The 16,497-nt window shown below is 34.1% G+C and overlaps 1 protein-coding gene and 1 pseudogene across 1 annotated transcript; both read right to left on the bottom strand.

Annotated features, from left to right (window-relative positions):
• Positions 1–3,564: 3,564 nt before the first annotated feature.
• Positions 3,565–8,238, bottom strand: LOC18043182 (annotated as a pseudogene).
• Positions 8,239–11,241: 3,003 nt separating this feature from the next.
• LOC112097689 (uncharacterized mitochondrial protein AtMg00810-like) lies at positions 11,242–11,862 on the bottom strand. The gene has a single exon (XM_024183013.1). It carries the CDS (start codon positions 11,860–11,862, stop codon positions 11,242–11,244), a length of 621 nt encoding a protein of 206 aa, XP_024038781.1.
• Between the last annotated feature and the right edge of the window lie 4,635 nt (positions 11,863–16,497).

The raw sequence follows: 16,497 nt of genomic DNA on the forward strand, positions 1-16,497 counted from the left end.
AATGCTCAGCCCTACTAATCATAAGTGCTAAAAGAAATGATAAAAATGTGTAGCATTTCATATAAAAATTCAAAAAAATGAATGAAGGTCAGAAACATATTGCAAAAAGAATTTTACATGCAAATATCCACACTGTCCAGCAGTGATAAAAACAAAGGTAGCTGAATTAGAAAATTCATAAAATATTTAATAAAACTCATAAAAATTATATCACTTGATTTTACAATAGTAGAAACAATATATCAAATTTCTACACTTTTTGAAGATACAAAACTAGTTTAAACGAATTTATACTAAGAGACCGGCAAACCTGTCCAGAAACTTTCAGGATTGCGTTTTGCATCTAAAAAATTCATAACTTAATGCTCACTCAATGAAAATTAGTCGAATAAACTTTAGCTCATAGAGAATTCATAATATTATAGGAATATAAATTTTATAGGTCACTCTTAAGCCTTTTAGCAGACTAAAGTAATTTTTGCCATAGCAATCGCAATTCTAGAAAGCAGTTTCCAAAACTGTAGCAGCCCAACATAATGATTATTAATAATTTTTATACACAACCAAAAAGTACGAAATTAAACATGCAGTAATTAGACATAATGACGATTAAAATAAAAAAAATCAACATAATTTTCAAGGATCATTTGGAGAGTCAGACAAATCAGCAAAATCAGATGTGCTGCTGAAAATTAGAATTTTCGAGTGCCACTGTTCCAAATTCAAAAATTCACAATAAATTGATTACTTAGAATCTCTTTGCACAAAATATCTCATTAAAAACTTTAGGATGTCTAGGTTAATTTTAACATTTGTGCAGAAATTGAATGAAAAACTAAGAGAAAACAGTAATAAAATCACAACACTCATGCCTCATAATGCTTGTCTAGTCATTCTTGATAAAAAGAACAATGCATGCATTCATTATCAAACACTTAAGATTAGAGAACATGTACTAGAGAAAGATAATTAACTCAAGACTTAACTTCAAATGCGCATAAAAGAAAACTAAAAACTTTAGAATTCTTTGCTTTTATATGCTTATTAGGTTAAAAAGTTTTAATCGTAGGGAGATAAGAAGAGTTTAAGTTTTATAAAAATACTTGTTTTTATAAAAAATACATTATACGATAAAGATGATAATCTTTTTTAATTTATTTTAGAAAAATAAATTAATAAAAATAGATAAATAAAAATAGTTATGCCTTTTCTTAAATAATGCTAATAAAATAAAATCACTCAAGCAAAAGATAAACCAGTGAATGGATAAGCATAATTAAATTCAAACATACATGGAACGGGTGTTATAGTTATGGATTCAGACACGCTTCCACATAATTTGTTATTTAATTCTTGGTGATACAACATAATTCATCCTAAGTTTTAGGTGATAGTTTTCACCAAAATTTTTTTTTGTTTCAACAAAAAATACATTCGTTCTTTGTTGTGTTACTTTACTGAACTTGTTGGCACTTGGCACTTTGCAATTCTTCTTGTTTTTGTCGTTGCAGCTTTTGTACTAAACTTTGCAGGATAACCTGAACGTGCTTTTAAGATATTTGCTAAAATGAGAAAATTAAAACTGAGGCCAGATAGCAGGACTTACGAGCTGCAGTTTTCATTATTCGGTAATGTGAATGCCCCATATGAAGAGGGCAATATGCTCTTAATGGTTTACTCTGCAAAAAGGATAAATGCCTTAGAAATGGATATGGCTTTAGAAATGGATATGGCAAGGAACAATATTCAGTGCAGTTGTTTATCAATGAAAAACTTGGTAAATTCCTGCCTTATATTTTCTACTCCTTAAACTAGAATGTCGTTTTTTGTTGTTTTATATATATTTTTTCTAATGGTGACTGAAAAAAGCTCTTTTAAGTATTGGATTAAGAGATATCATGTTCCTAGTGTCCTCTGAAATAATTTGGCCTTTGGACAGTAGTCTTCCTTTTGTGGAACTCTATCTCAGCAGAAATACCATATGCCCTCTGGATTAACTATGTCCTTGTGGCTCTGAAATTATGTGAAACTTGGCGAAACAGAACTAAAATTAGACAGTTTGTGGGGATGTAATGAAAAACGTTGTTGCTAAGCCTTTTTACGAGCTTATGACATTATTGTTGTGTCTGTTAATAAATAAAGTTGTTGTGTCTGTTAGTGTGTTGATTAAGTTAGCCTGTCCATATATATTTGCTTAACTATGCCGACTTTTCTTGAATTTTTTCCTAGATTAATGAACTCTGCATGTTGGTTAGCAAATTATTGCGCAGCTAGCAAGTGAAATTGGACTGTCAAAAGAATGTCTATGTTTCCTAAATGGCGTGTAACGTCATGACAGAAACATCAATCTTAAATATTTTATCAGTTCTTTTTTATATTAGAATGGAGATCTTTTTATGGTCGAGATATAAAGTGAAACAGTTTGGGGTATAATTGAAAGTCTTGATGTGAAAAGCCAAAATTTCATTTTCCATATATGTTATTACATGTATACGATATCAAACCATAAGCAAGAACTCGCAAAAGCAACTTAATTAGTGACTTCTGAGTTTTGATTCTGGTTCGCCAGAAGCTAGCTAGCTTTCTAATTCGAAGAGTATGAAAACTCCTTGGCGCAGGTTTTAGGCCAGCTTCTGTTGAATATCATTTTAAATTCTTATTTTAGTATATACATTTATAAATGAATTTTTTATTATAAATTTTTTATGAGAATATCATTTATATATCCACCATATGGCATGATGATAAATATTGCAAATGAGAATCTTAATGCTTTTGTTGTCCCTCAAAAGGATATGCAATTTTGTTTTCTATCAAAAGCATCTAAGTAATAAAAAAAAAATTGTGTTGTAATTTGAGGTTAGAAAAATTAGTAAAGGTAAAAATTTAAGTTGTGTTATAAACTTATAATAGACTTTGGCCTAGGATAATTTAATAATTTTTGATTGGACACTCTATTTATATTATGTTGTTTGTTTGGTACCTAGTCAAAATTTAAGTTGTGTTATAATAGACTTTGGTCTAGGATTTAATAATTTCTGACACTCTATTTATATTATGTTGTTTGTTAGGTACCTAATCAAGCTTGATCTAAAACTATCTTTGATGAATCTTGATCCACTTAACAATTAATGAATCAAGATTAAATAAACCAACCAATTAAGAAACTCGGTGAAACGGTAACAAGGGTCTCCGCATGATTAGAAACAGATTGCACCAAAAGCACAATCTAGGCTTTTAACACTGATTTACCAGAATTCCAGCCCTTAGATTTTGAATCAACAGCCGTGGACGTTCTTACGAGGAAACAAATGGTATTCACAATCTGGAACTGCTTATTCACAATGTGGGTTTCAACAAAGGAAGTCTATAGCTATGGACGAACGACGAGAATTGAACCCGCCCATGTTGGATTCAAAATCCACTGCCATGATCCACTAGGCTATATCTGTCCCTCCACTCTTTACAAAATTTTGAATTTTGAAATACAAATATCTCAAATATAACCATTGATCATTTTTTTTTTTTTATCTTACCAGGTTTCAACTTCAATATTTACACACATCAAGTGTTTGAGACACAATATTTCTGAAACCATCTATCAGTCTCCCAAATAACATGCATGATACTGTCGCGTGCAGCATAGAAACACAATGTCCTTTCAGAGCATCAAACAATCTTTCAGACTGCATCGTGTGCAAGTGAAATAAAAAATTAATTGAGCGACTGAAGATATTGGATTATTAATTGGTTAATATGCAGAAAAAGAAGAGGAGAGGAAGATTTAAGATGAAGCTTGCAAATGACCTGCGAGGGAAATAGTCCAAGTTTATCGTCGCATTCTCCATTGATAAGCAAGATTGGCTTCTCAATTTTATTTGCAGACATGAAAGGGCTCATCTCTAATAAGTGTTAGTAGCCTTCCAAAGAGTTCTGAACTCATTCTACGCGAGAGTCATAAATGCATCAAATTAAGTGAGAAACAGACAGGGTGGCTTTAAGTATAGGCGAACAAGGCGATTGCCTAAGACCCTATATTTTTTTAAGGCCTCATTTTTTTTTAGTATTTCTTAATAGTTACTTAATTAATAAAGTTCTTTTTTTTAAAAAAAAATTATGTATTGTAGAAAAGCCTATTAGACATCTTTATAATTAACGGTTATACCACAACTAAGAATTATTTTTTTTCTGTAGAAAATCAATATTTGGTAACTTTAATGTTCAAGAGATATAATTAATAAAATTGTTTAGCCATTAATTCATTCATTATTAGTTTTTCCAAAAAAAAAAAAATTAAAATTTTCACCTTTTAAGTTTCCTAAAAAAATTAAATTCTTTGATTTTTAATATTCCTTTTAATTTCCATTAGAACCTTGTAATATAAAAAATAATAAATAAATAGATTTCTTGGTCTTTTTTTTTTTACGAAGAGAATTATTAATTCATTGATTCATTTAAAATAGAAAAAATTAGTTTCTTAAAATACAAAGTGCATATCTATTATTTGATAATCAATTCATCATCTCAACTTTCTACTATTCTAAATATTCTCTTTGAAAATAATATTGTTTGTATCTTTGTAATAATTTTAATGGAACTAAAAAATATATCTTCTTGGTTATTTTTTTAGGTTTGGTTTTTGAAAATTTTTAAGATATTTTTTATTACTATTAAAATTCAAGAGTTAAAAGTTGTATGAATTTTTTAGTCTTATATTTCATTAAATATTAAAATTACAAAATAAAAAAAGGCCCCACAAAAAATTTTGCCTAAAGCCCCATATACTCTAAAGCCGGCCCTGAAACCGAACAGTATTTTGGTAAACGTCTATGGTTATGCTGCTACTTAATTGCTAGGATAGCTACCTGGAAACCAAAAGGTGTAAGCGTCATCTTGTAACTTCCAAACGAGCAATTCCACAACAAAAGAGATGGGGGGGCGTGTGCTAATAGGTTAGCCGTCATGAATCCGCCATAGGAAAGACCTCCAACAGCAATTTTGCTTGGATGAGCCACCTGAACAACAAGCGCAGCACCAGAAAAAGTAAGTTTCATTACCTATAAACCCATATATAATCAGGGAGTCATACTTAAATGCAGATGCCCTACGAAAAATTGATCATGACGGAGCTAAAAGAAAAAAATAAAAAAGAATTCAAATCTGTGTTTTTCTTTGCCTTTTAAATCTTATCTGCAATCTAAATTCATCTGGACATCCGCATCGAATCGCTACTCTATAGTCAGGACTTATTTAAGCAGTAATATTGATAGAGAGGATCAAAATTCAAAAGGCCTACTCCACGTCGAACAACTTCTTCAACGGCAGCCTCTGCACTTGAAACCAATTGCTCCACAAACCTAATCACTAAATCGGTTAAATGGTGCAGCTTTAACCCTTATAATAGAAAACATGATCACAACTATTGAACCCCATTTAAATATGTGGTGCGAGTATCAAATACCGATCATTTGGCTCCGCATCACCTTCGCCAATAATAGGAATTGAAGGTCCAGCTAAAACAGCAAACCTGCAGGATAAGGACTTTACTATAACTACTCGATCTAGCTTCTTCATGTAAAAAGCATGAAAAAGGTTGTGAAATAGGAACAGCAAACCAAAAGAAAGTGGAATTAATGATACCTCCTAGCCAGAAATATAAGGGATGATGTTGGAGTCATTCATGAAAATTCATTGGGAGAGCCACGAACTTGTCCAGCAGCATCTTTGCCTCTAAATTCTCCAGGGTAAGCCCAGAATAGACATAGAAGATGGCCATCTTTTGATGGATCATACCCCGTTGGCAAGTATAATTTTGCTGTAAGTTGAACCCCATCCTTTCTCTGGTATTTGATCAGCTCTTTCTGCAATGTTGCTAACAGAGGATATGGGTGAGGAAAATCTGTAATCTGACGACATTTCTTATGTGGCCAGCTCTGGATCCAATACTGGGTAATTTCGGTTTTTGACCGTTTGGAAGTCAGTATCTTCAACTGATTAAGATTTACATCTCCTACACTCTGGTCTAAAATTAAAGAAACTGCAGTCTCATAATGCTTTTCCTTGTCGCTCTCCCATATTCGTTCTTTGCTGCCTGTATTTCTGGTACATTTTGGTTTAAGTTAGTATGTTGAGCAAACCATGCATCAAATTCAAAAAGAAGATTTTAAAGAGCTTACTTACATGTTAAACAAATCAAGAAAGGGCACATCCCCTTCTGGTGTAGCACCTCTTCCATTAAGTAAAATGTAAGTCCCTTGATCATTTTCTTTCTTTATCTTTGCAATCACACGAGTCCCGGTGGATGATTTTCTCATCATGGGTAAACCCGGATCCGAATACACATCTTCCGATGACCGATCAAACAATATGAGTGGAGCTGTATCTTTAGATCCAGGAGATATTAGCCAGGTTCTTGTTTGCGTTGTTTTAAACCAAGTTTCTTGAACCAGGGCCAGTGAGTCATCACACCAAGAAACGCCTCTGTGATGATATGCCAATATCACATACAACAACAATAAGTATGTTTGCGAAGCAAGTAAGCTCTAACTTTGTTATATCTAATTAACTAGAGCCTCATTCTAACAAGTAAAATCTTTCCAGAGATATTTATGCAGAGTCAGAGAACCTCTTCATTAAAAAAGCAGAACAATCATGATTCATACCTGAAGCGAAGATCAAGTTTGTGTAATATTTCTGGTTCTTCACCTTCTACAGTCTCTGCTGGCTGTGTGTAAATTATATCTCGTGGACAAACTTCTACTTTTGCATCACCACCATCCTGTGTCTCTACCCTAAGATCAGCCAATTGGATCTGATGGTTAGGATTTTACAGTCTACTAAGATCAATATATATGCACAGACACAATGTTTGAATTCAAAATTACAACATACCAGTACAATGTAGATGGCTTGTCTGCTCTCCAACTGATCAATCGCATTCCTTCTCGAACACTATTGTAAGCAATGGGAATATTTTCGACAAGGGGCAAATCACAAAGCTGTCTTACAAATTTCCCATCAGCTGTCCACACTTGAACCTTTTGTGGAAACTTTGTATAAGAAACCGTAAAATAATATGGCCTGTGAATTGAAGCGATCAAAACGTACTTCTGATCTGGGGATGGTTCCACTGCTGTGTATATGGCTGGAGGTCCAAATTCTTTCACCGTGCCATCCAAAGTAGCCAAAACAAGTTTTGTGGTGGTATAGTGTTCAAACAAATACTCATCATACTCATCCTTAAGCACACCCTCAGTATATCTATTTTGAATAACATTTTGTTGCTCATTAGATTGTATCTTGGGGCCTAAGGGAACCAAAGATTTCTTTGGTGGGTCTCCACGTGATAAAGGGATTGTGTAAACTAATAAAACAGAGCTATTTACCCAAACAAAACTCCCAAAAACTGCATTTAGACACATATCAGGTGACTCAAACAATGGTTTAGCTTTCTCAGTTTCGACATCCGCAACCCAAACTCTAAGCTTTCCATCCTCACCATCATCATCATGATCAAGTCGGACGCTTAAGGCTAAATGCTTTCCATCTGGTGACGAGGTGACAAAATTGATCTTTGCACCATCAGGAAGTCCGTGTACCGGCTTTTCTGGGCCAAGGCTATCATCAGGCAATATCAGATGTATCCCAAGACCGGTGTAGAATGGTATTCTACTCTTGGTATTGCAACTCCGATCGATTCGAATACCAGCCAACTTATCTTCTGGCCTTGCTAGCTCCGCCAACGGAGGCAAAGCACTCCGCTTCAGAAACAATATTTTATCCCTTCGCGGCGAAAAGGACAGTACCGGAAGTGATGGAGCATCCACTATTTCTCTAAGCTCTGCTGGAGGAAGCTGATATCTACCTCCACCCTGTGCATTCTCTACATCAAATGAAAATTCACTCACTCAATTCGCCAATAACACAAAATTAGCATGCATGCCGAGTGATATAAAATGGCAATTGGGGGTACTATGTACAGTCAATTTCTATCCAAAATACGAAAGCTTAACGTTACCAGTACACAAAATCATTCAAATTTTGTAAATCCTTAGGATTGTAAAAAATACCCGTACCTGCACTAGCGGTTTCCATTGTCTTCAATTCCTCAAAACAGAAGTCTTCTAGTTGAGCGACTTCCTGCTTCTGATTTGATATAGCATTCGGTAGCCAATAGAGCCAAGGAGGATATGAGACCGTGGCACTACTTCAAGAAGGAAAATAATTAGTGAAGCATTTGACTATTTTAGGAAAAATTGATACTTTTGCGGTGCTAATGAAAATATAGTAAATTGAGATTTTGTTGATATGCAGTAAGAGGAAAATAGCAAGTGATCGAACTAAACTCCAACAAAAGAGTGACAAGAACTCACCCAAAATAATGACACCATTACAGGTGTGTTTTTTACCCCATTTTGTGAGGATCCATTTGATACAAATACTTGAAACTGCATGCATGTGGAAAAAGCTTATTCATAAATGACACGAATACCAGCTCCAGCGTTTTCCATTTTTCTTCAATTACCAGAACACAAGTCTTGTAGTGGAGCGCGTGCTTGCTTCTGGTTTGATATGATACCTATCAGCTAGTATAACAATGACATGATTTATATTAATGGTTCCATATAAAAAGCATTAAAAGCAATAAAACGACAAGATAATTATTTATATTCCTTTCCCTCTCTCAATAACCAATGAAATTCTCCTCTATTTCTCATCTGCTATCTCTCACTTTCTTGAATTAATTCACAAATTTATTAAATATTAACTCCTAAGAATCTCAAATTTAAATCTTCAAATTTTAGACGTGGTAACATCACAGAGAAGTAAAATTTCCACAAACACTTGGATAAACCAATAATTCATTTGTTAGGCATGCAACGATGACTTTGGCACTCAATGATTTTATTGACAATATTTAGTAAGATATGTTAGTTTAAATTTTTAATCTTCCCTCCTTCCACGACTACGGATATCTGTATGTAGGGGTGGGCATAAACCCACAACCCATGGGTTTACCCAAACCCAAACCAAATAAAATGGTTTGGGTTGGATAAATCATGAAATTGGTTAAATTTGGATTTTTATGAAAAAAACCATTTTACAATGGTTTGGGTATAGTTTACCCATGAGTCATGAACAAATTCAAGATAACATATTAATGAAAAATAAATTAAACAAAATAAAAGGATAAATCAATATTTTAATAATAATTTTTTATTAAAATTATTATTATATAATAATTATACTACTACTAATTATTATTATATAGTAATTATACTACTACTAATTATTATTATATAATAATAATAGAAGTGCTGCATAGGGCAAATACATATGCAAATTGGTTGTACAATACACTATTATATAACAATTTTTTACGGTCTCAACTTGAGTTAAAAGACTAAATTAACATTTTAATAAATTACTCAAACAATATTTTTATAAAATCCTCTAATATAATTTTATAATCCTATTTGTATTGTAACTTACTAAAATTAAAAATGTAATTAATTATAAGATTTTATCAAATAAAATATGATTCTATTGTTATTTTTTAATTAAATTTAAACCTAATTAGATTTCATGTCTAATTTTTCTTATTGCATTTAAAATTTTGGCATTTTTTCTAATTACAATAAATTTTAGATTTATTTCTCGGAAGATTTAAATTTATAAAATTAAATAATTTAATTTTGATGGATTGCTTTGATACTTGAGTTGAGATATCTTATCTTACTTTAATTTGTATTGACATTGTTAGAATTTATGTTGTAATATGGTTAATATTTAAGAACAAAGTTATTGTAAAATCCATTATTCATAATTTTTATCCACTACATTTTTTCGTATTTTAATATTAATTTAATAATCAATATTAATTAATAGTTATTATAATTTGATATAGTTAAATTTATTAAAATAAAAAATATTTTAATTATAAAATTGAAACCAAACCCAAATGAGTAGGTTTGAGTTGGATTAAAAATATTTGGGTTGGTTTGGGTTGAACCTAAAATTTTATAGTTTGGTTTGGATTGACTTAAAACCCAACCCAATCCAAATCAACCCATGCCCACCCCTATATGTATGTATGTATGTATGTATATATGTATCTATAGCCGTTGACATCTACTAAGTTACATATAATATAACTTATAGTAAGTTAAAATTAGCCACTTAATATTAAAAAATGGTAGTATGTGATTCAAATGGCGGGTTATGAGTAACAATTTTTTAGTTTACTGTAAGTTACATATATAATGTAACTTAACAAGACCTTATGTAGGTACGTGTGTGTGTGTGTGTGTGTGTGTGTGTGTGTGTGTGTGTGTGTGTGTGTGTGTGTGTGTGTGTGTGTGTGTGTGTGTGTGTGTGTGTGTGTGTGTGTGTGGAGGGCTGCTTTTCATAACTTTCATCTTAGCCATTGGGGCTCGTGATTCAGCAGTTAGAGTTCGCAGGTTCGAGTCTTAACATTAATATTGAACTGTAAAAGCTAGATAAGAGACGAAATCAAATACAAAGTTGGAAGGTGCCCAGCCCCGAACTTTTTGAAAATTCATGAAATACAAGGTAAACTAAAAAGTTTTCAAGGAAATCTCCAACTTATGATATATTTTGAGGATCTCCAAACTAAAATTGGTTTCGTCACCGAGCTTATTGAAGAAACGTGTTTTCATTTCTTAAATAAAGCATTATACATTGAGAGTTATTTATAGATGCAGAGGCTACATTTTTTCAAAGATTACATATGTGAATACGGAAGGAAATGTGTCAATCCGTTCGGCGCGGATCTTGTCTTTGACAAGTGCAGATTACCCCTTTGACAAGTGTAGATTACCCCTTTGACAAGTGCAGATTCTGTCTTTGAAAGTTTCATTCAATGCCGTTTTATTTGATTCTCAACACTCCCCCTCAAGCTGGTGCATAGATGTCTTGCATACCCAACTTGTCTAGGAATTTTGTAAATGCCCTGCTTGAAATGGCCTTCGTTAAAATATCTGCAAGTTGATCTTTTGATCGAATTTTCAGCAGTTCTAAGATTTTTTCATCTAATTTCTCCTTGATGAAAAATCTATCTACCTCCACATGTTTTGTTCGATCGTGTTGAACTGGGTTATGAGCAATATCTCGTGCAGCTTTGTTGTCACAGTATAGTTGTATTGGTTGTTGTGATGGATAGCCCAAATCGTTTAAGATAAAACTTATCCATAGCCCTTCACATATCCCAAGGGCCATGCCTCAATATTCCGCTTCAGCGCTCGAACGGGCAACGACATGTTGTTTCTTGCTTCTCCATGTGACAAGGTTTCCTCCCACAAAGGTAAAGTATCCTGAAGTAGAGCGTCTATCACTAACTGACCCAGCCCAATCTGCATCAGTATAAACTTCTATGTTGCTGTAATCTTCATTTTTGGAAAATAAGATTCCTTTTCCTGGATTTGTCTTCAGGTACCTCAGGATCCGCATTACTGCTTTCATGTGTTGTTCTCCGGGATTATGCATAAACTGGCTTACAACACTCAATGCATAAGCAAGATCTGGCCTTGTGTGGGACAAGTACATCAATCTTCCAATCAGCCTTTGATATCTTCCTTTGTCTACTGGAACTTGGTCTGAAGTAATACAAAACTTCAATCCTTCTTCTATTGGGGTGTCAATAGGCTGACAAGCTGTCATTCCCGTTTCGTGCAATAGATCTAAGGCATATTTCCTTTGAGACAGAAAGATTCCTCCCTTAGATCGAGAAACCTCAATTCCAAGAAAGTATTTTAAGGCACCTAAATCCTTCATCTCAAACTCTCTTGACAAGTACTTCTGAAGAGCCTCTGTTTCTTCCTCGTCGTTGCCTGTAACTACCATATCATCCACATAGACAATAAGGGCAGTGATTTTACCTTGTCGTTTTTTAATGAATAATGTATGATCTTAATTGCTTTGGTTATACCCAAAACGAACCATAGCCTTTGTGAATTTCCCGAACCATGCTCTTGGGGATTGCTTCAACCCATACAATGATTTCTTCAATTTGCATACTTTCTGATTGAGTCGTTCTGGTCCACTGCATCCTGGTGGCAGATCCATATAAATTTCTTCAGACAGGTCTCCATGGAGGAAAGCATTCTTTACATCGAACTGTTGCACTGGCCAATCCAAGTTGACTGCTAATGATAATAAGATACGAATATTATTAATTTTTGCTACCGGTGCAAACGTATCAGTATAATCAATCCCGTAGGTTTGGGTGTAACCCTTAGCTACGAGTCTTGCTTTGTATCGTTCAATAGAGCCATCTGCTTTGTATTTTATAGTGTAGATCCATCGACAACCCACTGGTTTCTTTCCTGGTGGAAGATCAACTAGTTCCCATGTTTGATTTTTCTGAAGAGATCTCATTTCATCATTCATAGCTGCTTTCCACTTTGGATCTTTTAAACCTTCCTGCACACTGTTAGGAATAGATACAGCAGATAATTGATTCACAAATGACTGATTTGATTCTGACAAGCGATGGTTAGACACAAAATGACTCATAGGGTATTTGACGCTACTAGAGAAGTCATGCTCATATGTGGGTTTAGGGATACCTCTATTTTGACGATGGGGAAGAATTCTTCTGATTGGACTTGTGGTAGGAACATCCTCTGCAGACGATTGGTTAGGTATTTCTTCATGTGACTCATTCTCGATTGCAGTTGTGTCTGAGTTATTGTGCTCCCCAAATGTGTCTTTACATATCTCAGCCTGCGAATCATCACCATTTTCTTTTCCAGTATCTTGAAGGTTTACTATCTCAATGGAAGATTGACTTTCTTCAGGTGGAAGATATGTAAGAGTATGAATTTCCTCTTCATTATACTCCCCCTGAAATTCAGACTCTGACAAGTAGTACATGATATCTTCATGAAAAACGACATCCATGGTGATGTATATTTTTCTTGATGGTGGATGATAGCATCGGTACCCCTTTTGATGTAAGGCATACCCTACAAACACACAACGTAGTGCTTGAGGAGATAATTTGTCTTGTTGCGGCAAATGAACGAAGGCAACACAGCCAAACACATGTGGGGGCAGATTTGGCATATTTGGTGACATAATTGCATCATTCAGAACTTGGAAAGGAGTCTGGAATCCAAGGGAGCTTGAAGGTGTTCGATTGATCAAGTATGCTGCGGATGCCAGTGCTTCTCCCCAATAAGATAATGGTATGTGGGCTTGGATTAGTGATGCTCGAACAACTTCTAGTAAATGTCTGTTTTTTCGTTCAGCAACGCCATTTTGTTGGGGTGTCCCCACACAAGTGGTTTGATGGACAGATCCTTGTGATTTCAGAAACTGTTGAATTGCTGTGCTCATATACTCGCCTCCATTATCAGTATGTAGAACTCAAATTTGTGTCTGAAATTGAGTTGTCACCATCTTATGAAATCTTTGAAATAAAGAGTTTACTTCGTCTTTCGATTTCATCAGAAAAATCCATGTCATTCTGCTACAATCATCAATAAATGTAACAAACCAACGAGCACCTCCAATTGTAGAAACTTTAGATGGCCCCCATACATCAGAATGTATTACCATAAAAGGAACTGGATTTTTATTTAAGGACAATGGAAAAGTAGTTCGATGGCTTTTTGAAAGTTCACAAACATCACATTTAAAGTTACAAACATCAAATTTCAGAAACAAACTAGGAAATAATTTTTTTAAGTAACCAAATGACACATGCCTTAAACGTCTATGCCATAACCAAATTTCTGATTTCCCTTTTTTTATGGAACTATCTGCGACTAGTGCGGGGCTTAGCTTTCCAGTGTTTGTTGATGACATCTCCAAGTAGTACAAGTTGCCTCGTCTAATACCATAACCAATCGTTTGCTTCGTTTGGATGTCCTTAAACACACAATGATCAGGCCAAAAAATTACAACACATGATAAGTAAGTGGTTAATTGAGACACAGATAAAAGATTATAATCTAAAGATGGAACAATTAACACAGCGTCTAAATTTAATTCATTTGTGAGTCGTAAAGATCCTTCCCCAATAACTGAGGTTGTGGTTCCATTTGCAGTGGAAATATGTTTTTGTGAAGATGGTTTCAATTGAGAAACTTGTCGAGAATCAAAAGTCATATGATCAGTTGCCCCAGAATCAATTATCCATGTACTATTAATAACAGGTGTAAGAGTTTTAAGGGCCTTACCTGGACTGACAGAGGTTGCGATTTGCACTGAAGATTCTTTTCTAAGATCTGTAGTGGATGTGGATTCAGCTACTGCAGTTTTTGATCCATGCTTGGTGTTCTTCTTTCGAGTATCCCACCAGTCAGGATATCCAATGATTTCAAAACATTGTTCTTTCGTATGACCATTCTTTCTACAATGAGTGCAATGGAGTGATGACTTGTCAACAAACTTCCTTTGAGGCTGCTGTCGTGCTATCATAGCAGACGTTTCTGAGTCGACCTTCTTGTTTAGTTTGCTTTGCCGTATATCTTCTCTTCGGATCAGAGAATAACATTCTTCTAAGTCTGGGATAATGTCTTTTCGTAGAATTTCTCCACGAACTTGGTCAAATTCTTCATCTAGCCCAGCAAGAAAAATGTGCACTCTCAATCTTTCAACAGACCTTCTGTATATTATAACATCTTCTGGATCCTTCATGACCACTTTATCTCGGTGATCAAGTTCTCGAAATATTTCGACCAATTCTCCATAGAATTTAGAGAGTGGTTGTCCATTTTGCTTGGTAGAGAATGCCTTCTGGTTTAGAGTGAAAACTTGTAATTCATCGCTTCCATCATAGAAGGCTTTTGACAATGCATCCCAGATTTCGTAGGCTGTAGGAATTCGTAAATATCGCTTCATGATCTCCGGAGACATGGATATGAGTAACCATCTTTTTACTTTTTGGTTCTCACTATACCATTTCTCATATTCCTTTGAAGATTCCTCAAATGGCTTTGTGCTGCTACGAATATATGAGAGTTTTTCTCTTTCTGCAAGATGCATTTCCATTATTTGAGACCAAACATCGTAGTTTGTCTCAGTGAGGATAATTCCAGCATTAAATACTCCATCAGATTGAACAGATTGAATGACAACAGGACTAGATTCAGTTGGAGTTTTCTCCATTTTTTTTCTTTTTTTTTTCTCTTTTTTTTTCTTTTTTTTTGTTTTTTTTTGTTTTTTTTGTTTTCGTCTAGATTGAAAGAAGGAAAAAAATAACCTTTTTAGGTAACAAAACGACAGGTCGTTTGGCCACTGCTTGCCAAACCGACATGTCGGTTATGGTGGAATATAAACGACATGTCGTTTTAATCCTGCTGCACTTCTGGAGACTAAGCGTCACGTCGTTTTATCTCTAATTTAAAAACGACATGTCGGCTGACGTCTTCTTCAACCTCTGGAGCGCGTGAGAGCGCGTGAATGATGACAGAGGCGCGTGGTTAACTGGCCGTGGCTTCGGGTGGCGCGTGGGACTGTGTTTAAATGCGAAATATTTACAGTTTCCTCACTGAAAACTGAGAAAGTTGATGGTGTTCTTGGTTTTTGAGGAACACACTCTCGGAAAATTAATGGGATTGTTGATAAATTTGTAAACTCAAGTTTTTTACGTATGGGTGGCTTGTTTCTTGATCGGCATGGATATCTGTAATGGTAGGAATGGGTTTAAGAAAGAAAATGGTGGGAAAAATGGTTGTGGGAGGAATTTGGTTTCCTCTGTTTTTGTTACAAACAGAGCAGCGGAACTTGAAGAAACTTGAGCGTATTCAAAGGCTCTGATACCATGAAGAAACGTGTTTTCATTTCTTAAATAAAGCATTATACATTGAGAGTTATTTATAGATGCAGAGGCTACATTTTTTCAAAGATTACATATGTGAATACGGAAGGAAATGTATCAATCCGTTCGGCGCGGATCTTGTCTTTGACAAGTGCAGATTACCCCTTTGACAAGTGCAGATTCTGTCTTTGAAAGTTTCATTCAATGCCATTTTATTTGATTCTCAACACTTATGATATGTTTTTTTTTGTGAAGTTACTAAAAAACTATTCGTAATTTTTCGTTGTATTTTTTTGTCTTATTTTCATAAATTTTCATCAAAAAGTAAAAAAAAAAAAGAATCTACCAAAACCTACTATAATGATGGGAAAAAAATCCATTATTTTAGGTAGTCTTGAAATGAAAAAATTATAATTCCCAATTTAATTTTTTATTAAAAAATTTCCTAATTAATTTTAAAGAAAGAAACTTAAATAATGATGAAATTTTAGTAGAAAAGCAATTGTATTATCTTAATTAACAAACAATGTGTTCCCTATTGATATTATTGATTATAATTTGCATAATTCAGCTTTGCTGACAAGTTATTTCGAATTATATAGTTAATTAGTGAGCCACGATTCTCCCACATAAAACATCAACCGCTGATCAGTTAGGTATATCTACCATGCATTGTTTTGCTTTCGATACCTTTTGAAAAAAAAAAAATA

This window comes from Citrus clementina, unplaced genomic scaffold (genome assembly GCF_000493195.1).
Source record: "Citrus clementina cultivar Clemenules unplaced genomic scaffold, Citrus_clementina_v1.0 scaffold_5, whole genome shotgun sequence".
Taxonomy (NCBI): Eukaryota; Viridiplantae; Streptophyta; class Magnoliopsida; order Sapindales; family Rutaceae; genus Citrus; species Citrus x clementina.

Excerpts from the sequence above, each read along its gene's own strand:
- LOC112097689 (XM_024183013.1), bottom strand. The coding sequence starts at position 11,862 with ATGGTAGTTACAGGCAACGACGAGGAAGAAACAGAGGCTCTTCAGAAG.